At 37.6% G+C, this 25,589-nt stretch overlaps 2 protein-coding genes across 2 annotated transcripts in view; one reads left to right on the top strand and one right to left on the bottom strand.

Annotated features, from left to right (window-relative positions):
- The first annotated feature begins 207 nt into the window (after nucleotides 1-207).
- Nucleotides 208-23,895, top strand: LOC131979115 (collagen alpha-2(VI) chain-like). The gene is made up of 28 exons (XM_059343030.1): nucleotides 208-360; nucleotides 5,032-5,199; nucleotides 6,307-6,914; nucleotides 7,265-7,285; nucleotides 8,924-8,989; nucleotides 9,100-9,153; nucleotides 9,246-9,290; nucleotides 9,377-9,403; nucleotides 9,489-9,515; nucleotides 9,635-9,679; nucleotides 9,765-9,818; nucleotides 10,965-11,027; nucleotides 11,819-11,881; nucleotides 11,970-12,023; nucleotides 12,126-12,161; nucleotides 12,252-12,314; nucleotides 13,624-13,686; nucleotides 14,010-14,072; nucleotides 14,796-14,858; nucleotides 14,939-14,989; nucleotides 15,072-15,170; nucleotides 18,054-18,116; nucleotides 18,196-18,231; nucleotides 18,863-18,908; nucleotides 18,995-19,147; nucleotides 21,010-21,462; nucleotides 21,551-21,589; nucleotides 23,031-23,895. Exons 2-28 carry the CDS (start codon nucleotides 5,037-5,039, stop codon nucleotides 23,630-23,632), a joined length of 3,120 nt encoding a protein of 1,039 aa, XP_059199013.1. The 5' UTR covers nucleotides 208-360; nucleotides 5,032-5,036; the 3' UTR covers nucleotides 23,633-23,895.
- Nucleotides 23,793-25,589, bottom strand: part of xrcc5 (X-ray repair complementing defective repair in Chinese hamster cells 5) — a 14,442-nt gene continuing 12,645 nt past the window's right edge. Inside the window, exons 18-21 of the mRNA XM_059343029.1 lie at nucleotides 25,290-25,386; nucleotides 25,000-25,067; nucleotides 24,806-24,880; nucleotides 23,793-24,637 (exon numbers count right to left, since the gene is read on the bottom strand). Coding sequence (XP_059199012.1) covers nucleotides 24,623-24,637; nucleotides 24,806-24,880; nucleotides 25,000-25,067; nucleotides 25,290-25,386 — 255 coding nt within the window. The 3' untranslated portion in view covers nucleotides 23,793-24,622. The remainder of the gene's footprint in view (nucleotides 24,638-24,805; nucleotides 24,881-24,999; nucleotides 25,068-25,289; nucleotides 25,387-25,589) is intronic.

The raw sequence follows: 25,589 nt of genomic DNA, 5'->3' as shown, positions 1-25,589 counted from the left end.
TTTTAATTGTAGTGGAGTAATTTCATTGTGTGGTATTAATACTTTTACTTTAGAATACTTTTTCCCTCTCACTCTCTCTCTCTCTCTCTCTCTCTCTCTCTCTCTCTCTCCCTCCCTCTCTCTCTGTCTCTCTCTCCTTCTCTCTCTCTCTCTCTCTCTCTCTCTCTCTCTCTCTCTCTCTCTCTCTCTCTCTCAGTAGATATTTAAGGGGCGGCTCTGGACCGGGATTTGACCCTGTCTCAGTCTGCTGATATGGGATCTTTGTGATAGAGATGATAATCTAAAGTTTACTGTAACTGGAAACTATTTCAATTTTCTCACAGTCTGAACGTCTCTTTGTTTGTCCGGGCGCTCGCCGCGGTGAGTAAACTTTATTTTAACTCTTTTACTTTTAGTTTAGTGAGTTTTAGTTTAGTATGTAAAGCATCGAGCAGACAAGCAGCTGAAGTTATGAAGCAATTAGTCCGCTGTTTACCGCTCTGGGTGTGTTTTGGGAGGAAAATAGCTCCGAGTAAGGACTGTGAAATTACAATTATAGATTACAAGTGAAAGTTCTGCCTTAAAAAAGTAAAGTTAAAGTAAAATGTAGCCAATAAGACTTAGACTGCACTTTATTGATCATTTGGGATGACTCCCTCAAGGAAACTGAAGTTCTAGTAGCATACAAATACAAATGCAATTAAAATAAACAAACAACAGCAAACAAAACAATACACTATTAAAGTAAATAAGTGAAAAAAGATCAGGTTCATAACTGTAGAGAACTGTATGAGGATGGATATAGATAAATAAATATAGAGGAATGTATGGTATTGTGTTTTGTACAGTGGATAAATGACCACATAAGAAGACTTAAATAAGCAGTCTAATCAAATATTGCATGGTTATTGCACAAGAAAAGGAAGAAGATGTGCTTATTATTGTGCAGCGAGTGACTCTTTTTATAAGGATCGTTTAGGAAAGTCACGTTTAGATTGTAATATGATTTAATATTTTAGTTTTGGGCCACAATTTTATGATGTTTTAATTTATAAGTAGCAGTGGTGAAAGTTACTAAGTAGATTTACTCGGATTCTTTAGGCCCACTAAGAAAGCTAATATTTTGAGGTATTTATTTTGGAGTATATTTCCAGTGGTTGAATGTAACTAAGTAAATTTGCTCAAGTACTGTACTTAAGTACAATTTTGGGATATTTGTACTTTACTTGAGTATTTTCATTTTATGTAACTTTATACTTCTACTTCACTACATTTTGAGGTAAATATTGTACTTCTTACTCCACCACTTTTAGATGACAGCTTTAGTTACTTTTCACGTTGAGATTTAACATAAAAACATGATAAAAATTAAAGTTAGACCAAAAACATTGCTTACATAAATGCATCAATAATAATAATAATAATAATAATAATCCAATTCCATATTTAGAATATATAAAACAATCTGGGTGGGTCCATTCTGCATAACAAGTACTTTTACTTTTGATACTTTAAGTACATTTTGATGCTGATAATTTTGTTCTTTTACTTCAGTAAGTTTTGAATGCAGGACTTTTACTTGTAGTGGAGTAATTTCACAGTGTGGTATTAGTACTTTTACTGAAGTAAACTCTAATATTATTCTTTTTTCCCCAACTACATTTATTCTATAGTTTAAGTTACTAAACTACTTAGTCAGATTCAGATAAATAATATAACACAAACCAGTGTTGGAAAAAGTATTTAGTTTCCGTAAGTAAACGTACTAATACCACACTAGTACTACTACTCCATTACAAGTAAAAGTCCTGCATTCAAAACTTAAAAAGTACAAAAGTATCAGCATCAAAATGTACCCAAAGTAACAAGTAAAAGTACTCATTATGCAGAATGACCCCACTCAGATTATGTATATCAAAATATAATATTTTTATGCATACTTTTATGTGGTTAATCAATAAAGATGTGAAATCTTTTCAAATGTATTATGTTTTTTATGTTAAATCTTCACCTGAAGAGTAACTAAAGCTGTCAACTAAATGTAGTGGAGTAAAAAGCAATAACAAACAAAAAACGTAGTGAAGTACAATAATAAAGTTACAAACTCAAGTAAAGTACAAGTAACTCAAAACTGTACTTAAGTTAAGTAAGTAGTAAATTTACTTATTTACATTCCACCACTGACACAAATTATAACCAACAGATAAATAAGTGCAGTTTAAGATAAAGCTTTATTGATACTGGGGAGAATTAACAGCCGAAAAATAATAAACATGAGCTCCATCTTGAGTGTAGAGGGTGATCACATGAATGAAAGTCATTAAAACTGAATTGAATACAAGACTTTGACTGGATTGCTACTTTAACCCTTATGCCATTCTCAATTTTACTACCCTCTGGTGTCCCTCATGGCCAAAAAAGGCCACGCACTCTAAAACTGCTTTAAAATCACCATACAGCAATATTTTTTCCGATTTTTTTTCCATAAATCTCTTAAACAACTTCAGACTTGCTCAAAACTACCAAACATTAAATCATTTTTTTTAGAATAAACCTCCATTATATAACCAGCCTACAGTGGTAAAATGGTGGAATTTGGTGGAGTACAATGAAAATGTCAAATATCACTATTTATCTTCAAAATAAAATGCTGACATTACAGAATTCATGTTTTTATACCATAATGGCAGTGAGATTAAAAAAAATGTGATTTGAATGGAAGTCTATGAGGCGTTTTTGGCCACAAAGGTCACGAGAGAACTGGCATATAAAGGGTTAAAATTCTGAGAATTATTTAATGTTTGGTAGTTTTGAACAAGTCTGAAGTTGTTTAAGAGATTTATGAAAAATAATCTGATGTATGGTGATTTAATAGCTGTTTTAGTTGGCCACGAGGGACACGAGAGGGAGAATCTGGCATTACATAAAAAATACTAATGCAATCAAATCAATTTTGTTGCTAATCTTTGACATATTCAAGGCTCTAATCACCACCAAAATCCCAGCTCCCTGCTATTTATTATATGGAAAATAATTCATTTTCCTTGTTCTTTTGAAAGAAATTATGGAATAATTCAAATGTATAAACTGGCATATAAAGGGTTAAAAGTCTAAGAATTATTTAATGTTAATGTAGTTTTGAACAAATCTGAAGTTGTTTAAGAGATTTATGAGAAAAAAAAATCTGAAAAAAATATTGATGTAGAGGGTAATAAATGCACCAGTGGAGTATAAAAGACATGTAAGGGTTAATGTCAATGGATTTCAAAAATGTAACTAAAAAGAAAAGTTCCTGCAAAAAGTCATGCCTCAAGCTGTAACACAGCCAAAATCATCAACAAATGAAAAAATAATAAAGGGAGACGAATGGCCTTAAATGCCCGAGGGAGGCCCAAGGGTTAACTGAAGTACAAGATCTGATGAGAAGTATTTTAATGTTGTACTCTCATTTTATCTCTCTCTCTTATATGTTTGGTCCTTTAATCATGTTTTGGATGTTAAATATTAATTTGTGGTGTATGGGTAGTAAATATGGCTGTATAGTTGGAGAGAAGAAGCATAAAGTGGCTTTAAAAGGAAATATTCCATCTGTGCAACAGAACAGCTGTGTTGGATTTGAGTTTCTGTGATAAAGTTTTATCTCTCGATCCATCTTTATGTTTTGCGAAGCCCAGCTGTTGGATAGAGTTACACAAGTTGAATTTGAGTCTTATTCATTTGTAGATTGTTGATTATTTTCAGCTTTAACCCTCTGAAATCTTGGGCTATTATGTCTGTTAAAAAATCTGATAAATAATCTTCACCATGCCATGTTGGTATCAGTTTTTTCAGCGTTACCTCACCTATATGTCCTGATAATTCAGTTTTAACTTTGACTTACTTGATAAAAATGTTGAAGCCAAAAGAAACTAAGGAAAACATAAAATCTGATCTTGAAAATTATGTTTCACACACAGAAATGTACATGTTGCAAATATGAACACAGGTTGAAAATATAACATATAACAGGTAAAATGAGGATAATCTCTAGTTTTTATATTAAATATATTTGACATTATCTCTGGTTTTACTTGGCCGAATATAATCCAAAAAAAATCTGGCATGGAGTTTCAAGACAGAACTTTAGAGGGAAGCTGATGACAAGACTCCACGTTGCTTCATTTTTATGTCTTCACGTCCTGAAGACGTAATGTGCCGGTGCTTTCATGGACTCTAGAGCAGCTGTTCTCAACCTTGGGGTCCCGACCCCAATTGGGTCGCGAGATGATTTCTGGGGGTCAAATCATTTTGGAAGTCAGCTCTGTCTCCACTGTGTTAAAGTGTTCATGTGTTTTAGTCTTTTTGGTCATTTTGTGTCTTTTTTTGTGTCTTTTTTTGTTATTTCGTGTCTTTTTTGGTCATTTTGTGTCATTTTTTGATAACTTTGTGTCTCTTTTTGATCATTTTGAGGTCAATTTGTGTCATTTTTTAATTTTTTGGGCCATTTTGTGTCTTTTTTTGGTCAATTTGTGTCTTTTTGTGGTCATTTTTGGTAATTTTGTTTCTTTTTCTGATCATTTTGTGTCATGAAATATAAAAACATATATATAACTGTATATAAATGCACAGACAACATGCAGGTTAATTGGGGCCACTCAAAAAGGTTGAGAACTACTTCTCTAGAGGGTTAAGTAAAGTGATCCTCACATAACACAGTGCAACTCTTCAGATGAGACCCCTCCCCACCAAAAGATCTTGTCTTCCGTTGTCTTTTTTTTATCTTTAATCAATCCTGACGTGAAGTGTTTTGGGAACTCCCGCAGAGGATCTCAGTTTTTTTCCAAGCAGGTGGGATGCACCAACTGAAATTTCCATATCAGCTACAATGTTAAATAATGTGCTCTTTTTTCCCACTCAGTGTGGTTATTCACTGAAGTTGTTTAAAACAACGATAAACATTCCTAAGCTCTGTTGAGACGCCTTCTGTGAAGACTCACTTGTTTGACAGCTATTTCCTGCATTTAAAAGGAGCCTCAGAGTTAAAAGTTCTCCTCTCGGTCTTGTTTTCTGCAGGAGAAATGGCGATGATTTCAGGCTTCATCTTCCTGTGCGTGCTGCAGGCTGCTCTGCCTCAGGGTACGACCCCTCGGGGCCCCCGGCCCATCCCGGGCCGAGGGGACAGCCCAGTGGACCCTCCGTTTGATCCCATACCTGACAATCCTGGAACTCCTGGTTGTAAGCGTGAGTTCCTTTTATATCCTTCTAGCATAATACAATATGATAATCACACTGTAAAAAAAAAAAGTCTGTAGATTTTACAGTGAAAAACTGCTAAATCATGGCAGTAAAAGACAAAAATACAATCTGCACATTGATGTATTTACCATTAATTAAAAGAAAATCTAATAAAATAATACTCAGGCAGCCTTTTTTTTTATGGATAACAACAGTTTTTTTTAACTTATGATACTTAAAGCACATTTTGCTGCATGTAGTTATGTACTGTACTTGTAGATTATGATTGCAGGATATTTACTTATGATGAAGTATTTTACCAATAGTTTTTATATATTTTAATAAATACACGTAAAAACACGTTATACATTTTTTTTAGTTGTGTACTCACACTATTCCAAACAAAAAAAATAGAATATGTGGGAAACGCCGCAGCTAATAGTACTTTATTTCATTACAATGAAATTTCGTAACGTAAATAAACGTGACATAAATTAAAATTTAATACATAATTTTTCGTCAGTAAACATTATTTCTGCATGTCTTTTTTGGCAATTCTGTGTCTTTTTTGGTCATTTTGTTTCTGTTTGAAGTAATTTAGGTCATTTTGTGTCTTTTTTGGGTCATTTTAAGTCTTTTTAAAAAATAATTTTGTGTCTTTTTGGTAATTCTGTGTATTTTTGCTGATTTTGTGTCTTTTTTGTAATTTTGTGTCTTTTTAAAGTAATTTTGTGTCTTTTTTTTAAGTAATTTGTGTCTTTTTTTGGTCATTTTGTGTCTTTTTTTTTTTTAGAAATTTGTGTATTTTTTTTGGTCATTTTGTGTCTTTTTTGTAACTTTGTGTCTCTTTTAAGTAATTTTGTGTCTTTTTTTAAGTAATTTGTGTCTTTTTTTGGTCATTTTGTGTCTTTTTTAAGTAATTTAGTTTTTTCTGTCATTTTGTGTCTTTTTTTTAGTAATTTTGTGTCTTTTTTTGGTCATTTTGATACTGCCTCCAGTGGCCCCCAGGTAATTTAGTTTGAGGCCCCTGTTCTAATGTATAGAGATTAGCCTAAAAAGTGCCTCAAAGCAGTGGAGACGTTTACTCTCCTGTGGATGTTTCCTCTCCTCCAGCCGGGATAATCGACTGTCCCATCAAGGTGTTTTTCACCCTCGACACCTCCGAGTCCATCGCCCTGCAGGAGGCCCCCATCGAGAGCCTGCTGAATAAAGCCAAGGAGTTCACAAAGGTTTTTGTCCAGAAGCTGTATGATGAGGAGTACAAGGGCCACATCCAGCTGTCCTGGACCATGGGGGGCCTGAACTTCTCTGAGAAGCAGTACGTCTTCAGTGAGTTCACCAACAAGGAGAACTTCATCCGGAGCCTGAACACGGTCCGATACGAGGGGAAAGGCACCTTCACCGACTGCGCCCTGCAGAGGATGGCTCAAAAACTGAGCCAGCACTCGACCTCAGCCCCGAAGGCGGTGCTCTTCTCCGTGGTCATCACCGACGGCCACGTGACAGGAGAGCCCTGCGGGGGGATAAAGTCCTCGGCGGAGAGGGCCCGGGACAAAGGGATCCAGATCTTCTCAGTGGCGGCGTCCCGGAGCATCGACGACCTCGGGATGAGGGAGATCGCCAGCACGCCATACGAACTCTACCGGGACGACTACATCGTTGTGGAGAAAGGAAAACCAGGAATAAACACCGAGTCCATTGACCGCATCATAAAAGTCATGGTGATCTGAAATCATTTTTCTGTCTATTCTGAAAGCTTGTATTCTAATTCAGATTTAACCCTTTATAGGGCACATATTGAAATACTTGGAAATTTCAACCCAACCAGGTGTTATTGAAGGATATTACAAGACTTTTACTTTTGTGACATTTTTTTCAAAATTTAAAATTTTTAAGTCGCAAATCAAGGTCAATTGAGTTGTTATTATTAAATTATTATTATACGATATATATATATAGAACCACAGGGATCCCATTTAGCTGAAGTTACCAAATATGATTCTTTGTCCGATAAAGGGTTAAATGATCACTACCAGGTACTTTGACTTACTGTTGCTTTTTTTCTTTGCAGAAATATCAAGCCTATTTACAGGTAAGAAAGACTTTTCAAATGTTATCCGCATGTTATTAACAAGACCAATAATTTAACCTTTGCCCTGCACATACAGTAGTGTTCAATATAATAGCAGTCCAATGTGACCAACCAGATTAATCCAGGTTTTTAGTATATAATTTATTGCTACATGGCAAACAAGGTACCAGTAGGTGCAGTAGATTCTCAGAAAACCAACAAGACCCAGCATTCATGATATGCAGCTCTTAAGGCTGTGTAATTGGGCAATTAGTTGAAAGGGGTGTGTTCAAAAATATAGCAGTGTGGCATTCAATCAGTGAGGTCATCAATTTTGTGAAAAAACAGGTGTGAATCAGGTGGCCTCTATTTAAGGACGAAGCCAGCACTTAAACATGCATTTCTCTTTGAAAGCCTGCCATGCTGGTATTATCTTTTTCAGCTCAACCTCACCTGGTTATTATTTTGTCATTTTGACGGACTGGATCAACATTTTGACACACAAAAACCCCCACAAAAATGCACAATTTTTTTTTTTTTTTTTTACAAAAGACACGTAACAAACAAACAAAAACGCACACAAAATTACAAAAAACACACAAAAAACACACAAGAAACACACAAAAATACACAAAAAATACACGAAAAAATACACGAAAAAACATAAAAACACACAGAACACAAACATAAAAACCACACAAAAATTACAAAAATTACAAAAAACACACAAAAACACAAAAAAATTACCAAAAAAACATAAAAACACACAGAACACACGCATAAAAACCACAAAAAACACACAAAAATTACAAAAAACACAGATAAAAACACACAAAAAATTACAAAAATCACACAAAAAACAGTAAACAAAAAAAAAAATTGCATTAAAAATCACAGAGACATTGCAAAATCTGAAAAATCTCTGCTGCAAAAAGTAAAATCATGTTACACTTGGTCGTGGTTTTTTTTACCTTCGCTGAAAAAGAGTTGACGCACTAAATTGGACATGGAAAAGCTGACAGCAGGGCTCCATGCAGCTTTATTTTTTACCTCATGAAGAAGTCATGCTCCGGTGCTTTCATGGACTCCCTATACTCTTCCCTCTTTTATAAAGTATCGCATCACTGAAAAACATGCATTGTAGAAATTTGACAGGCCAAAAATGGGAACGTTGCCTGAGGGCAGCACCGTACCACAGAGGGTTAAACATAACCTCAAAGTTTCATTCAAATGGACCACTAGGGGGCACTATAATCAGAAATAGTGTGTCCAATCGTTATTAAACTAAAAGTTTCATGTTGAACTATGTGTGTAAAATGTGATGATGATGCCTGATAGGGGCTCCACCAGTTCCGTCATGAGCATTAGGCTGGCGCTAATTTCTCCATAAATCAGTGACGGTTTAGTTTAGTTTAATATTAAGATCCCAGTTAGCTGCAGCAAAGCCACAGCTATTCTTCCTGGAGTCTAACAGTACCAAATATATAGTTGAAAACACAAAACATAAACATTATAAAAATGTAAAAAATAAATAAATAAAAACATCACCAAGCTTAATCTTATAACGGCTGTGCTGGCTTGAGCCTGGAAAAGGCTGCTGGCAGCAATATGTTTTGATGTATTACTACATTTAATATTGTTTTGTTGTCTTCTTTGTAGTGTTATGAACACAGATGCTTGGAGACTCCTGGGCCCCCTGGACGAAAAGGGCCTCCAGGTCCAAAAGTGAGTATCAAACACAACATCAAACCATAAATATATAAATAATGTCTATTCCTGCTTGTTTAAAAAAAAGACTGTTTTGCTCAAATGTCAATATTTCTACTTATTTCTAGGGTTTAAAAGGAGACAGAGGTCGTTTTGGACCAAAAGGAGCAAAAGGCAGAGCGGTAGGTGGAATCAGCAGCCTTATTATACTTTTAAATTGTGTAAAAACAATACTGCAGCCTTTTAATACTTAATATGATCTATTATATTACAGGGTGATCCTGGCATTGAAGGTCCAATTGGACAACCTGGCTCAAAGGTTTGCAGAAGGCCAACTGATTGATGATCATAGTAAACTAAGTCGTCATTATTTGTCTCAATAACATGTTCTGTGGTCTGATTTAGGGAGAAGTTGGTTCAAAAGGTGACAAGGTGAGATAAATATCCCCACTTTTCTGTTCCTCTGTCAAATTAAATGAAATGCTTTTAAAATAATGGCTCCTTTTTACTTCGTCAGGGTGAAATCGGATCAGCCGGAGCAAAGGTAAATATCAGTTTTAATGTTTGCACATATTTTATAACCTACGACAGCCAACACTGTCAGTGTTTGTGTACTGTAGTTCATTTTCTGTCTTCACTGACTCTCAAATACTCAAACACTAGGGTGTATCAGGGTTATCTGGCAAGAATGGAACCGACGGTCAGAAGGTGAGTCTTCACACATCAAAGTAATATTATAATATCCAATGATTCTGGTGTGTTCAGTAAACTGATATGATATAATTCTCTTCAGGGTAAAATGGGCCGAATTGGAGCTCCCGGTTGCAAAGGTGATCCAGGTGACAAGGTGAGTCAAGTAATTATGGCATGGGTCTCAAACTCGCGGCCCGCGGGCCAATTGTGGCCCTCGTGACGATATTTTGTGGCCCCCACCTTGATATGAAATTTTAATGTGAGTTTATATGAATGGCACTTTACCTTGTTGTGTGTGGAAGGTCCCATTCTGTGTCTTTTTGGTAATTTTGTGTCTTATTTAAAATAATTTTGTGTCTTTTTTTAATATTTGTGTGTCTTTTTTAATAATTGTGTCTTTTTTAAATAATTTTGTGTCTTTTTGGTAATTTTGTGTCTTTTTAAAATAATTTTTTGTCTTTTTTTAATATTTCTGTGTCTTTTTTAATAATTGTGTCTTTTTTAAATAATTTTGTGTCTTTTTGGTAATTTTGTGTCTTTTTAAAATAATTTTTTGTCTTTTTTTTTGTAATTTTGTGTCTTTTTGGTAATTCTGTGTATTTTTGGTCAATTTGTGTCTTTTTTAAGTATTTTAGTGTTTTTTCAGTAATTTTGTGTCTTTTTCTGTAATTTTGTGTCCTTTTTGGCCATTTTTTTGTCATTTTTTGGTCATTTTGTGTCTTTTTGTCATTTTGTGTCTTTTTTAAGTAATTTAGTGTTTTTTCAGTCATTTTATGTCTTTTTCTGTACTTTTATGTCTTTTTTGGTCATGTTTTGTCTTTTTTTGGTCATTTTGTGTCTTTTGTCAGTCATTTTGTGTCTTTCTGTAATTTTGTGTCTTTGTGGGTCATTTTATGTCTATTTTAAAGTAATTTAGTGTTTTTTCAGTCATTTTGTGTCTTTCTGTAATTTTGTGTCTTTTTGTGGTCATTTTGTGTCTTTTTTTGGTCATTTTGATACTGCCTCCAGCGGCCCCCAGGTCATTTGAGTTTGAGACCCCTGAGTTATAGTAAATTATTGTTGCTCTAAATGTGCCGCTGGTGTTGAAATGTGAAATGTTAGATCGAGGTGAGAGAGGTTGTCTTTGGTATAATCATTAATGGGTCCTGTGCTTTCCTATCATTTCATTTAATCATATTTATTAGATGAAATATATCTATTGAGTGGCTGACTAAACATTGAATCCATCAGCCATGAAGCTACAAAGATTACTTTACTGGTTTACTGAACTGCTGTATCGGTTTGTTTTTGTTTCTTAAAGGGACCAGATGGTTACCATGGTGAGGTTGGTGACACCGGGCCACCTGGTGACAATGGACAAAAGGTCTGTATGACATCAAAACTAGGATCTTTCTCTCACATGTCGCAGATAAAAACAACAACAGACTACAGTCATGCTAGCTGCTCTGTGAGGCTGCAGGCTACTTAGTCAAGCAAAAGTGCTTTTTTAAAACCGTATTATTGTTTATTACAGGTCAGACTGTTCATAATAGATCGAAAACTAGAAAAAGCAAAACATTTTTATAATTGTATAGTCCCCGTAGACTTTTAGACCGTGTTCACACGTCGACCACTTGTGATCCGATCGTCCAAGACGCATTTTAAAACCATGTGTAATCACATAGTGATCAGATCACTCAAATCACTTGCCGAGGTGTTCTTACAAACATTTAACACACAAGAGACAGATATAAAAAATCTTTCCTGCCACATGCCATCACACTGTACAAGATAAAAGTCTGGTTCATTACATACAGTCGCTATACACTTTTATGCACACTGCTCATTGCACCAATATTTTTATACTGCATATTCATATTTATTCTGCCCTGGAATTCTACTCCTTAATACATACTCCTTCTTTAGACTCTTTATTGTTTTTGTATTTTATATTTTATTGCTTGAAGTATGCCTAGGTTGTTCTTTTTATTTAATTGTGTTATTGTCTCTGTGTGTAATGCTGCTGCTACACTGTAATTTCCCAGCTTGGGATAAATAAAGTATATCTGTCTATCTGTCTATCTGTCTATCTGTCTATCTATCTATCTATCTATCTATAACGCGTTAGACATTTGACATGTGCATGTCTTTATCCATGTTTGTGTGTTTGTTTAGGGGGACCCAGGCCTCCCTGGAAAATCAGGTCCATCTGGCCCCGCAGGTGACCAAGGACCAAAGGTAAAACTTTAAATTAAAACACACAAAACGGAAAACACAGAAAGCTCCTTGACTGAAAAGCAAAATCAAAAATCTCGTCATTTGTCAGGGTGAACATGGAAATCCTGGAACTCCAGGGCCACCGGGACAAAAGGGAACTCCGGTAAAGAACATTTATTTTATTTATTTTTTACTCAAGTTTTATCTTACTGTAAGTAGAAGTTAAAAAGTTGACTGATAAAAAAACAACTATTTACTCTTGCAGGGGACTCCTGGCTTTCAAGGACCAAATGGCGAAGCGGTATCTCAAACACTTTTCAACCAACAAAATATGATGATTTTGAGAATATGTCATAGTTTGTTATAAATTATCAGTAAATACATTTAACAGGGAAGGAGAGGAGATCCTGGAATAAAGGGAGGACAAGGTCCCGATGGGTTAAAAGGAGAGAAGGTAAGTTTGGCACGTTTATACTCTTCTATTTCTTAGTTTCTTGTGTTCAGACAAGGGTAAGTAGGAGATTTTTTTTACCTGACATGTTTCGACTGACAACTTCAGTCTTCTTCAGAGGTGTCAGCTGATCGCTGTGACGATACTCACTTTTTTTAATCCTGTAATGTCACTTTTACATGCTAGTTTTGTTTTTTGGAGGTTTGTTGCATTGAGAGAAGTTGCCTTTCTAAAGAATAACCAGGCAAAGCTGCAGAAACTACAGTTCTACAGAATCTTATCTGAAATATGACTCAGCTTGGTGTAATGTGTGTGTAATGTGTGCTGGTGATCAGAGAGCCGAATAATAATTTATTGTGAAACGCTGACACATTTGCACTGGCCTTTGTTGACCTTAAAAGAGAATTCGTGAGAGAGGGTCCCATAAAATTTAAATCCTGCGGCGAGGGTTTACTGGTCCAGAGAAAGATCAGAAAAGGGTGAGATTTTTCACGTAACCATACCAACAGCGATGGTATTACACTTTTAGGAGGAACGGTCCAATACTTTTTTTCCATGACTGTATTTTTGGTCATTTTTGCATCTATTTTTGGTCATTTTGTGTCTTTTTTGGTCATTTTTACATCTATTTTTGGTCAGTTTGTTTCTATTTCGCCAATTTTGTGTCATTTTTTTGGTAATTTTTGCATCTATTTTTGGAATTGTGTCTTTTTTCGTCATTTTACATCTATTTTTGGTTAAAAGGAGAGAAGATAAGTTTGGCACTTGTTTATACTCACTTTTTTTTGTCTAGTAATGCCATTTTTACATGTTAGTTTTGTTTTTTGGAGGTTTGTTGCATTGAGAGAAGTTGCCTTTTGTAAAGAAAAACCAGGCAAAGCTGCAGAAACTACAGTTCTACAGACTCTTATCTGAAATATGACTCAGCTTGGTGTAATGTGTTAAAACAAATCATACAGAGAGAAACATGCTGGTGATCAGAGAGCCAAATAATAATTTATTGTGAAACGCTGACACATTTGCACAGGACTCTGTTGACCTTAAAAGAGAATTCGTGAGAGAGGGCAAGTCCCATAAGATTTAAATCCTGCGGCGGGGATTTACTCTTCCAGAGAAAGATCAGAAACACTTCCATGACCAGTGTGATTATGCTTTATGGCTATGGGGCACTTCCTTACCATATTCTCCGCAACATTCCTCCCATATTCAGCTGAAATAGACTCATTGCCTCTCAGACACTGTTGTGTTTTGTACACATTGGTTCGATGATTAATGGCGTGGTGAAAATCCTGACACTTCATTTATTTCCGAGGGAGAACGAGGGCCAGCGGGACTCAGAGGCCGGCCCGGAGAAGATGGACTCGACGGCGCAAAGGTGAGGGGGATCACGCTGTGGGTGGATTTTGGCAAAGGCATGACTCAGCAGCTTCCTAAGAGCTCAGCAAGTCTTCCTTAAACCTCCAATACTGGAGGCCCGCCTTCATGTCCTGCTGCCAAAACAGGCTGAGCCGAGCTTGTTATCATAAAAACACATCTTCCAGGGAAGTTGTTCTGCAGAAAAAAAACAAGCTTTTTATTTCAATAATTGGCCCAGTATTGTACAATGCCAAATTCAAATGAGCCCAAGCATTTCTGTGTAGGAGGGCTGCAGAATGTGATGCCAGTAATAAAATGATGAAATCTTACTTCGTCTTCCAGGGAGACCAAGGACTACCAGGACCAAGGGGCCAGCCAGGAGAACAAGGGGGCCCCGGAGCAAACGTATGTTGCTTATAACATAATTACAGGGTTCGTACACTTTAGCAGTGGTCAAATTCAAGCATTTTTCAAGGACTTTCCAGGTCCATTTTCAAGCTTTTCCAGTATCTTACACCTGTTGTAAGTTGCATGTTTTAGATGAGTACTTACATACTAAAAGGGGGAGATTTCACTGAACCATACCAACAGAGATGGTATTACACTTTTAGGAGGAACGGTCTAATACTTTTTTCCATGACTGTATTTTTGGTCATTTTTACATCTATTTTTGGTCATTTTGTTTCTATTTCGACAGTTTTGTGTCATTTTTGCATTTATTTTTGGTCAGTTTGTTTCTATTTCGACAATGTTGTGTCATTTTTTTGGTCATTTTTGCATCTATTTTTGGTCATTTTGTGTGTTTTCTGATATTTTTTACATCTGTATTTGGCAAGTTTGTGTGTTTTTTGGTCATTTTTACATCTATTTTTGGTCATTTTGTGTCTTTTTTGGTCATTTTTACATCTATTTTTGGTCAGTTTGTTTCTATTTCGACAATTTTGTGTCATTTTTTGGTCATTTTTGCATCTATTTTTGTAATTTTGTGTCTTTTTTAGTCATTTTTACTAATGTGCTGCTCAATGTCAGAGCTTGTGTTTTGAGTAAATACTTAACAAAATATGTTTTAAATGCTTGGAAGATGATACAACTTGTACAACATGTTTAAAGTTTCTTCTGTGGTTGTAGGGCACCACCGGAAATCCTGGAGATCCTGGACCAAGGGGGGACACCGGGAAACCTGGACCAAAAGTGTGTAAACTACTTTAATCACAGTAACATGTTAAATGCTCTTAAATTTTGTGATTGTTATGGTTTTTTTTCTTCCAAAGGGCGACGTAGGAAGACAGGGATTCAGCTATCCCGGAACAAGAGGAGCCACTGTACGGTTTTCGGTTTCTGTCACCTCAGAAAATTGTTGCATTTCCTGTATACATGAGTCTCAGATAACTCTGATCTGTCCAGGGAGAACGAGGAGATCCAGGTAGAAGAGGACCCAGAGGGGGCAGAGGGGACTGTGGCGCCAAAGGAGAACCAGGAGACAGCGGGCCACCAGGAGAGCCTGTAAGATTATTAACATGTTTGAAGTGGAATTTGGGTTTCATTCAAAGCAATCTGTGTTTTGACCAAAGACCGTATAAAACAAGTGGACGTAGCCACAGTCACATCACACATTGGTCTGTGGACTTTGGTTTGAAGCCTGGAGTTTGGCTTTTTGGCCGTCACTATCTTGGTTATCTTCAGACTGAGTACGTAATGACATTGGGAAGTTTCCTGCCAGCAAAAACACTAGCAAGGTGCATCTGTAATTCCAGTTAAGCATGATATTTATTCAGATGCTATTTTTGGCAAAAATGCTAAATTTTTCCTTTCATGAGCTTAAAACACAGCATGAAAAGGTTGAAGTTCTAAGACGAAAACTCAAACAACACCCAAAAACAACTTCACAGCTATTTGAATGTACAAGCCGCCATTGATACGGATTACTAAGCCCATATCCTGATTGACTACTCACCGTGTTGGAGACTTGTCAATCATAAAGGGGCTTGCTAATGGATGGACAGCTGTGGCTCTGTTGGTAGGGTGGCCGTCCACTGAACGGAAGGCCGGTGGTTCGATCCCTAACCATGGCAGCTTACATGTCGAAGTATCCTTGGGCAAGATAATGAAACCGAAAAGGCTCCAGATGCTGCGTTCATCAGTGTGTGAATGAATTCCCAATGGTGCAGGTGGCACCAGTATGAATGTGTGTGTGAATGGGTGAATGAGCGTAGTGTGTAGTATAAAACGCTTTGGATAAAAGCGCTACATAAGTGCAGTCCATTTACCAGTTAAGTGTGATATTCATTCAGATGCTACTTTTGGCAAAATGTTAAATTTTCCTTTCATGAGCTTAACCCTCTGAAATCTTGGGCTATTATGTCCTTTAAAAAAATATGTTAAAAATCTTTACCTTGCCATGTTGGTATCAGTTTTTTCAGCGTTACCTCACATATATGTCCTGATAATTAATTTTTAACTTTGACTTACTTGATAAAAATGTTTAACCCAAAAGAAACAAAGGAAAATCTGATCTTGAAAATTATATTTCAATACACAGAATTTTAAATGTGGCAAATATGAAAACAGGTTGCATTTTATTACATATAACAGGTAAAATGAGGATAATCTCTAGTTCAATATTTTATACTAAATATATTTGACATTATCCATTTTACTTGGCCGAATATAATCCCAAAAAAAATCTGGCATGGAGTTTCAAGACAGAACTTCAGAGGGAAGCTGATGGCAAGAGTCAATGTTGCTTCATTTTTATGTCTTCACGTCATGGAGAAGTAATGTGTCGGTGCTTTCATGGACTCTAGAGGGTTAAAACACAGTGTGAAAAGGTCAAAGTTCTAAGATGAAAACTCAAACAACACCCAAAAACAAGTTGTCAGCTATTTGAATGTACAAGCTGCCATTGATACGTATTACTAAGCCTGTATCCTGTTGGACAGGTCACCGTAGTAGAGACCTGTCAGATCCTACTTAGAGTAAAATAGACAATAAAGCAGGGCGTGCTTTAGCGAACTCCTTGTAATTATCTAGCCATGTAAATTGGTTTTATACGTATTATTTGCCCAGGCTTTTAGATATCTGTCTGAAATTACAATACAATCACTTTGGGTGAATTTGGTGCTAACAGCATTGAATTATTACTTTTGAAAGTTCAACAGCAACGTATCGTTCCAAAAACAATATCCCAGATACTCAGGATGATACACTGACCACCACTTTCCATTGGGACTATTTTTTATTTATTTTTTTAGTAGGTTGTTGTTCCAAAAAATACTTCACAGGAAGCTCTGTGGATTGTCTTCAGACACTGTTTATGGAAAGAGATGTTGGGAACTTTTTTAATGTTTACAATTACATTTTATCCCCCATAAGGGAAGTTCCATTCACCTCTGTTGTATTAGGATGCCAGTAACTTTAAGATATAAAATATGTTAAAACCTCGGCGGATGGAACAAAAAAAATCTGCAATGCATAGTTGGAGATTAAGTGCTAATGCATTTTGGTAATTTGGATGAAATGACAGTTAAGATTGTGAATGCATTACTTTGCCTTATTCTGCAGTAAGAATAGACAGTTTAGTAATAAAATGTGCATTCGTCTTGTATTAGTTTAGCTCAGAGATGGTCAACTTAAATGCTGGAGGGGGCCACAATTTTTCATCGACACTACCACAGGGCCACATATAGCAATATATATATATACAGGAGCGTGCACTTAACCATATATGGTGAAACTGCAATTTTAAATATGTTTACAGTGCAGTAACTTTACATATTTCATGCTCAAATGCATGTATAACAGTATAAATAGGAATATAAAAGGTTTGAAGCAAATAAAAAATAACCACTTACTGTGATTTTTTTTTTCGGTGCAAGAACAGCAGACCAACATTAATTGCAAGAAGTAATTTGGTGCATTTTTACACTGCACTTTTAAGATTTCATGCTCAAATGCATGTAAATGCACTGAGGGCCACTTCAAGTGAGGGTGCGGGCCGTATGTGGCCCCCGGGCCTCCAGTTTCCCATCCCTGATTTAGCTGAAGAACAAGGCTGTGAAGTCCGGAGATACTGTACCAAGTGCAGTTTCTCATGTAACAGCAGCTGGAGCAGTGAGGTGTGATGTTTCTTGAGGTCAGTCAGATGTAAGCCATCACCAACACTAACTGTAACATGTGTAGTTGCTCAGTTCAAGATGTTTGCTTAAGTTATTTCCAGCTCCCCCACAGGGCTAAGTTCCGAAGAAATGCTTTAAAAAACACCTCTTAGTTGTGGTTTCTGTAGGTCTTCTTGAGAAAAACACCACTGGGGTAATAAAATACAGTACTTCCAAAGAAATGCAGTTTTATGTGGGAAAAGGAGTGACTTGCAGTGTGTTTTCTGCGTAGGGGGATCCAGGTCAGCCGGGTAATCCAGGAGAGAGAGGACCCAGAGGAGATCCTGGAAACGATGTAAGCAACAGCACAAACACTCAAATAATGACTTGACCATGCAGACATATTTGAGATCGCCTTTCTGTCTTGTGTGCAGGGCGGTCCTGGACCTGTGGGCGATCCTGGGCTCAATGTGAGTCAAGTTTAAAAAAGTATTACAGTTTTGAAAATATTGTGTAGTAGGGTTGTCAAAAGTATCAATACTAAAACGTTGTATCTGGATACGATACTCATTTTCAAAAGTATCGATACTTAGCCAAGGAAGGAACACTTAAGTTAAGTTATTGTTATTTTTTTAAATCAAGCTTGCCTAATATTGTGCAAAGCATACAACCTCATAATATTGTTATTTTTTGCACTACCTCAGACATGAAGCTTTTATCATAGTTGCATACAGGTAGGGTTGTCAAAAGTATCAACACTCAAAAAAGTATCGATACTAAAACGTTGTATCTGGATACAATACTCATTTTCAAAAGTATTGAGTATCTGAAGCTTGTTATCATAGTTGCAGTTTCTTTTTGCACAACTGTTTATTATAAATATTTAACCTGTGGTTCTGTTCATTTTTACATGTTGCATTTTTCTTGTTTATAAAAATATTTCTGTTAAATTTAGGGGTCTTTGTTTTTATCCTTGTGGTATCAAAGATGGTATTGAGTTTTGAATATTTTCCTGAGTATCGGTATCGAGTTGAAAATTTTAGTATCGTGACAACCCTATTATAAAGTAGACTTATGACTTTTAACATCCCGTCACTGCAGGACTGTGATGTCATGACTTACATCAGGGAGACGTGTGGTTGTTGTGGTAAATATAATCACCAGTTAAACAAACACAGCTTCTTTGTTTAGTATCTTTCAACATACTGACCCTTTTCTTGTCTTTTGTCTCAGACTGTGAGAAGCACTGTGGAGCTCTGGACATTGTATTTGTAATCGATAGCTCAGAGAGCGTCGGGCTGACAAACTTCACTCTGGAAAAGAACTTTGTCATCAACACCATCAACAGGCTGGGATCGATGGCCAACGACCCGGCGTCAACAATCGGTACGGTCCAGCAAAAGCACACACACGTCCATTTGCAGACAGTTTCAAGTGACAAGAAGTAGAGGCGCCTTTCCCAATGAATGAATCACTCAATCCACCATTACACTCTTCATTAACACTATTCTGCCCTACAAAGTCTAACTGCAGTTACTACTCAAAGGGTAAAACTGAGAAAAACTGCTTTAAAGTTTAACATTTTTTTAAACTGGCCAGCCAAATTGGTTATAGTTAGGAAAGTGATATGACACTTATTTCTACATGTATTGATGATATAACTTTTATGCTCAAAAATCATTTGATCCAAAAAAATGTAGCAACTGCTGTAAAATGTTCTTGTAGTAATGCAGAAACAGAGTGCAGTAACTACAATGTTGTTGTCTTCTTTCAGCTTTTATATTTAGTTTTCAGTGAATAAACATTTTCAAATTGATTTTGTTATAAGTGAATTTAAAGTGTTTAACAGCTCTATTCAAAGATGTGTGTATTTTAGACTTAATATTATAAATACTAATATTCTAGTCTTAATATAATTTAATCCTACTTTTTTTTAAACTTAATCACTATCTAGATAATAATTATCCCTATTATTATACCCTATCAAATAAACTTATAATTTCTATTCTTCGTGTCTTCACTATTCAACACAATGAAGAAATACAAGGCTACACTGTATCACAGTCAGATCAGACTGTGGTAAGTGCAACTGCTGCAGTCTGCTTTGGTTTTGAGTTGGATTTTGTAGTTAATCATTAAATACATCATTATATATAATTATTTATATCATTATTTCTCAGAATAACCTAAATTGAAATCTAAAAATTTGTCACGATAAGATAAAACAGACATCACGGAGTTCATTTTTAGTTACTGCAGTTAGGCTTTGTAGGACAGTGTATAGTAACAATGATTGTCAGTTTTCCATATTTCATCCATCTAGTGTAACCAGTTAATATTTTAATCTCATACTCTAAACAGCTTCACATTTAAACTGATGTAAATACAATACCAAAACAGAAATGCTTTAATGTTAATTGCTAAAAAGCACCTTTAACTGAAACATTTAAAGGCTAAAGCTGCCAGTATTTTATATTTTTCTTATTTTCAACAAATCCAATGTAAAGACCAACACTAACAGTTGAAGCTGGGTTTTCCTCCTTTTTGTGTCATTGGCATTGTTGTCAAGTGACCTTTCACCATCTATGTAATTCAAGTGGTCTGGGAGAAAACCAGACTTCTGCTCCTCCTCTTGGCTGTTTTCAGGATTTAGAAAGTCTATTCCCTGAGGGGTCTTTGGCCAATCACAAGTCATTTCAGAGGGAGTGTTCCTGTTGGCTGTTCTGCAGATGTTGACATAAATACTGACAACAGCACCATGTGTGTAAATGCCTGTAAAAAAACGCCTGTAAAACCTCTGGGTGATTTTAAAATAACCCCCTAAAACCTGAAGTTTTTCTGGAAATTCAACAGAAGTGTCAACGCTTCTACTAAATGATCACATTTTTTTAAGCCTCTGTAGCAGATAGAAATGAAATTCAAAAAGTATTTGAGAGCTTATAGCTGTTATATCTGAGCTCCCTCCGCTATAGTCGTCTTCCGCCATGATTTCAGTTCTAGAAAAGTCCGATGTTGCATTGCGACACTCCCACATGTATTCTGATGCATTTCATTGGCCAAAAGACCGAAAATAGGTGGAAAAAACTACAAATACTACAAAACGATGTATCCGCTTTCCAGGCTTTAATGGTAGAATAACGCAACAGCGCCCCCGGTTTTAATGGTAGAAATGTGGTAATTATTTCCCAGCTTAAATGGGTTAATGTGTACGGCCTCATCTGCACCACTAACATGTCAACCTCTTCTAGGCACAAGAGTCGGAGTCGTACAATTCAGTCACAATGGGACCTTCGAGGCCATTCGTCTCAACGACGCAAACATCAACTCCATGGCTGCCTTTAAAACGGCGGTGAAGAATCTGGAGTGGATTGCCGGGGGCACCTTCACACCTTCAGCTCTCAAGTTCGCCTACGATAACCTGATCAGGGACGGCAAGAGAGCCCAAGCCAAAGTGTCTGTGGTGGTGATCACAGACGGGCGATTCGATCCCCGAGACAATGAGGACCACCTCAGGTACCTTTGTGACCACGGTGTGGTGGTGAATGCCATCGGGGTGGGCGATATGTTCCAAAAGAAAGAGGATGATGAGATCCTGGGGTCGATCGCGTGCAACCAGAAGGAACGCGTCACTGGGATGAGGCGATATGTTGACTTGGTGGCTGATGACTTCATAGAGACGATGGAGACTGTTCTCTGTCCCGGTAAGCTTGTACCAGTTCACACAGAGATATGATAATACTGGGCCCTCTGGGTATTTGCTTAACCTCTATCCATTTCATTACCTTCCAGATCCTGTGATCATTTGTCCAGATCTCCCCTGTAAAAGTGGTAGGTTACATTACATTTACATTTAGTCATTTAGCAGACGCTTTTATCCAAAGCGACTTACAGGAAAAACAAAAGCAAACAATCAAGATATAGTGCAGTAAGAGCTATTAGTGCATCAATAAGTGCTAGTGACAATTCTTTAAGGAGTAGAATTATCGTGTGGTGCTAGGAGAGAAGATGCTCTCTGAAGAGCTGGGTCTTCAGGAGTTTCTTTAAAGGTAGAGAGGGACGCCCCTGCTCTGGTTGGAACTGGTAGTGTGTTCCACCAGTGTGGAACAAGAAATGCAAAGAGTCTGGATTGCCTTGGACCAACAGGTGGCAGAGCCAGGCGCCGTTCATTGGAAGAGCGCAATGGTCGTGAGGTAGCATATGTCTGAATCAGGGCGTTCAGGTCGGTAGGTGCTAGCATGGCTAACACCAGCCTAATCACAAATTAGATTAGTCTGGAAACCAGCCATTCATTTTCCGTAGAGGAGGTGTGGTTTATGATCCTCCAGAGCCGTTTATTGGGCGCTAAGAATGTCTATCAAAAGCGTCTGTAGGTAGCTCTTAGCCAATCGTATCAGTTATACCAGATGACGTATGTAGAGCGACAGAAATTGATGTTTACACAGCCAGACTAGCCCATCTCTACTTTGAGACTAAAATGCTCAATTGTGCTTCTGCAACATTTTTCTGCAGCTTGTTCTGGCTCTGGCTGCTCACAGTCTACCGGCAGTGTTGGTGTGTGTGTGTGTGTGTGTGTGTGTGTGTGTCTGTGAGAGAGTGTTGTTTGCTGCTTTGCTTCTCCAGTTCTCGCTTTCTGCAAGATTATTTATTTTTACGCCCTATTTCCCCCTCATGTCATTCAGCCACACACATCCACTGATTTCATGGTCAATAGACGAGCTGCTGGGGGTCTCTGGGCGGCTCCGCTGTCCCCCGGCTCGCAGCCAGATCACCGTGGTTACAGCAGCGAGCGGTAGCGGGACTAGTTGGTAGATTAGGCTTTTGCCAAATCCTGTCGGAGGCAAGGCTAAAACATCCTTTTTGGTGGTGAAACAGGAGTGTAAAGTCAAACGCTGTTCTTTTTTTAAAATCAACTGTCGCTCTAAACTATTTAAAACGCCGTCAGCGAGATCAAAAGAGAGTTTCGCGTCTGCTGCAGCCATGTTGGATCTGTAAGAAAACTACAAGCTTCCATCTGTCGAGTAGTACGCGTCATCATCTTGCCGTCCCTCCCTACTCTGTGATTAGATCCCTAAAACAGGGCTACGAAACTGCTTTAGTTTCCAGACCCCTTGGCAGTTCAAAATGAAATCGAGCGTGCAAGGCAGTATGGGTATACCAAGGCTAGGTAGGTGCAGTACCGGAGACAACAAATGGTAGGTGTTATTCTGATGATTTGCTGATGGTATGATGGAGTGCAGCTCAGTGAGAGATCTGTTTTCTTTCTATACAGAACCGGATGTGGCGCCGTGTGTCCAGCGGCCGGTGGATTTGGTATTTGTACTTGATGGCTCAGAGCGGCTCGGGACGGAGAACTTCCGGTACGTCCGTGAGTTTGTGCAGAAGGCAGCAGACAGACTGACGCTGGCCCGGAACAAGAACGATCGCCAGCGAGCCCGGCTGGCGCTGATCGAGTTCGGCAAGGAGAACGAGATAAACGAGGCTTTCCCTCTCACTCACGACCCCGTTGTGATCTCCGAAGGCATAGCACGCTTGCCTTATATGGATTCTTCGTCGAGCATAGGACCTGCGATCTTCCACACCATAGACAACATCTTGGGTAAAGGAGATGCTCGGAAGACGAGACGAAACGCGGAGGTTTCAATCGTTTTCATCACGGACGGCGTCACTGACCGCACCAACCTGGACGAGGCGGTTAGCGCCATGCGCGCCGCACAGGTCTTCTCCACAGTGGTCGCCACGGGAACTGACGTGGACCAGAAAGTCTTAATGAAGCTGGCCATGGATGACGAGGCCGCCATCTTTAAAGGAAAAGACTTCTTGGATCTGTCCCGGTCCAACTTGTTTGACCGTTTCATCCAGTGGGTGTGTTAAAGAGACAACACGTGGATGTGAACATCATCATCATGGTGCTACTGCTGATTATCAAGCATTTTTTAAAATACTGGTCTACTAAGACGATGATTCTACTCTGCACTGTACAATTTGCAAATGAGACCACAGCATTGTGTTTTACTACATTTGTCAGGAAAACTGTATTCATCAATATTTTTAATATGCAAAAACATAGTATAAGTCCAGCAATCGTCATCAACCATTAAAGCTTAAGATAATAAACCTGCAGTTTATTGAACAAAGCAGTGCTGTCTTCTGTAAAGTCTAGGAGTGTCACAAACTACATTCTAAATCCCAAATTGATTGAAATTAGCCTTCAATTTCAATTCTCCAAATAAAAGCAAGATCGGCAGTTATTTAAATTTGACCATATGGCGGAAAATATGGCAGTTTTATTACAATGAAGTTAGTATCTTGTTTTCAGTGGATAAAACGAATGATCTCTTGATCTTTACAAATCAAACCTCAATTACAATAAAGTGCTGAAAGAGTTTTAAAATTGAATATTGAATTGAACTGTGACCTTTAATCAAATTGTGGATTTGGAGAATTGTGACACCCCTATTATCATCACAAAGGGGTTTGTAGTGCACATAAAGCTTGTGATTTGAAGCACTTACTGTATCCAACATTACCAGCATGGAATTAGAAGATTTTTTTAAAATGACAATAATTTTGACATTTAGACAAAACAGATCTACATCTCAACATACATAATTTGCAAAAGTGTTTGGGAATTCTAAAGAAAAGTTTTTATACAGTACTAGTTAAAACATTAGCTAAGAAAAGCGCTGCTGTGTGCGAGCCTCTATGCAGTTGTGCTCAGTATCACCAGTAATGAGTATCTGGGGTCCACAACTGTGAATCAGAACAATGGACGGCTGAATTGGTTTGGTCTGGACGAGCTGAATGATGCATTCTTCTCATTTCCCTGCATGTCCTCTGCACAAAATCCCTTTGCCTCCCTTCTTACATCATGTCCAGCTGCACAGGAAGACAAAAAAAGACTGGAGAGTTTATATGAGAGGTCTCGATGGGCTACGCTGCTAATACACAGGAAATGGTCTTAACATAAGTTTGGGGCACTTCAGTTAAATATTTATAAAAACCTGAAAAAGTCACAGACTTAAAACGTAAAACAAAAGCACTTGCCAAGTCATCAACATCTCCGATATCTTCGGCTGGTGGTGCTGCAGCCTCCTCTTTCTTCTCCTCAGCAACCAGAAACTAAGGACAAAATAGGTTTTAGTCAGTAGGAGTAAAAGCCTCGACATCACCTTTATTTCAAATATATAAAAGAGTTGCTGCGTCTTCAACAGCTTTTGTGATTTGAATACAAAAGTCACCTGATTAGCCTCGTTTTTGGATACAGTGCTTCCTTCAACCTCGTCCTTGCTGATTAGAGTTATGGCATCTGTTAATCAAATGGCAAGATTTTAGTCCAAAAAAACACCAAACTCCTTTTTGGCAGACTTGTGATTCAGGCTGCAGCACATTTTAAGGCATCAATCAGCTCCCACTTTGGTATTATTTACATATTTTGCACTCAAGAAATTATGTGGAATTTCCTCTCGTCTCAAGGGAGGAATGATTCGAGAGAAATCCTGCAGCCTCGGGCAAAAGAGGCTTATCATACCTTGAACAAGCAGGTCCCAGAAGACCTCCAGCCCTCTGTTTGGGATGCTTCTTTTCAGGGACTGGAGGTAGCCATTGTACAGATTGGCATCCCCCAGCTGAATTATGAGAGATATGAAACATTCAAAAAGCCATTTAAGGAGTCTCTAAAACCCTCACACCTACATACAGACACATAAGTACATACTAATACAAGAACTGGCCTCGGTTCAAGTTGTGAGAAATGAAACAGACTCATTGTAATCTCCTCAAGTTGACTCATAATCTCCGTAGCAAAACCCAAACTATGCCGTCTGATATG

Source organism: Centropristis striata, chromosome 10 (assembly GCF_030273125.1).
Source record: "Centropristis striata isolate RG_2023a ecotype Rhode Island chromosome 10, C.striata_1.0, whole genome shotgun sequence".
In the NCBI taxonomy this organism is placed as follows: domain Eukaryota; kingdom Metazoa; phylum Chordata; class Actinopteri; order Perciformes; family Serranidae; genus Centropristis; species Centropristis striata.
The sequence above is the reverse complement of the archived record's forward strand: the minus strand, read 5'-3'. Positions and strand labels throughout refer to the sequence as shown.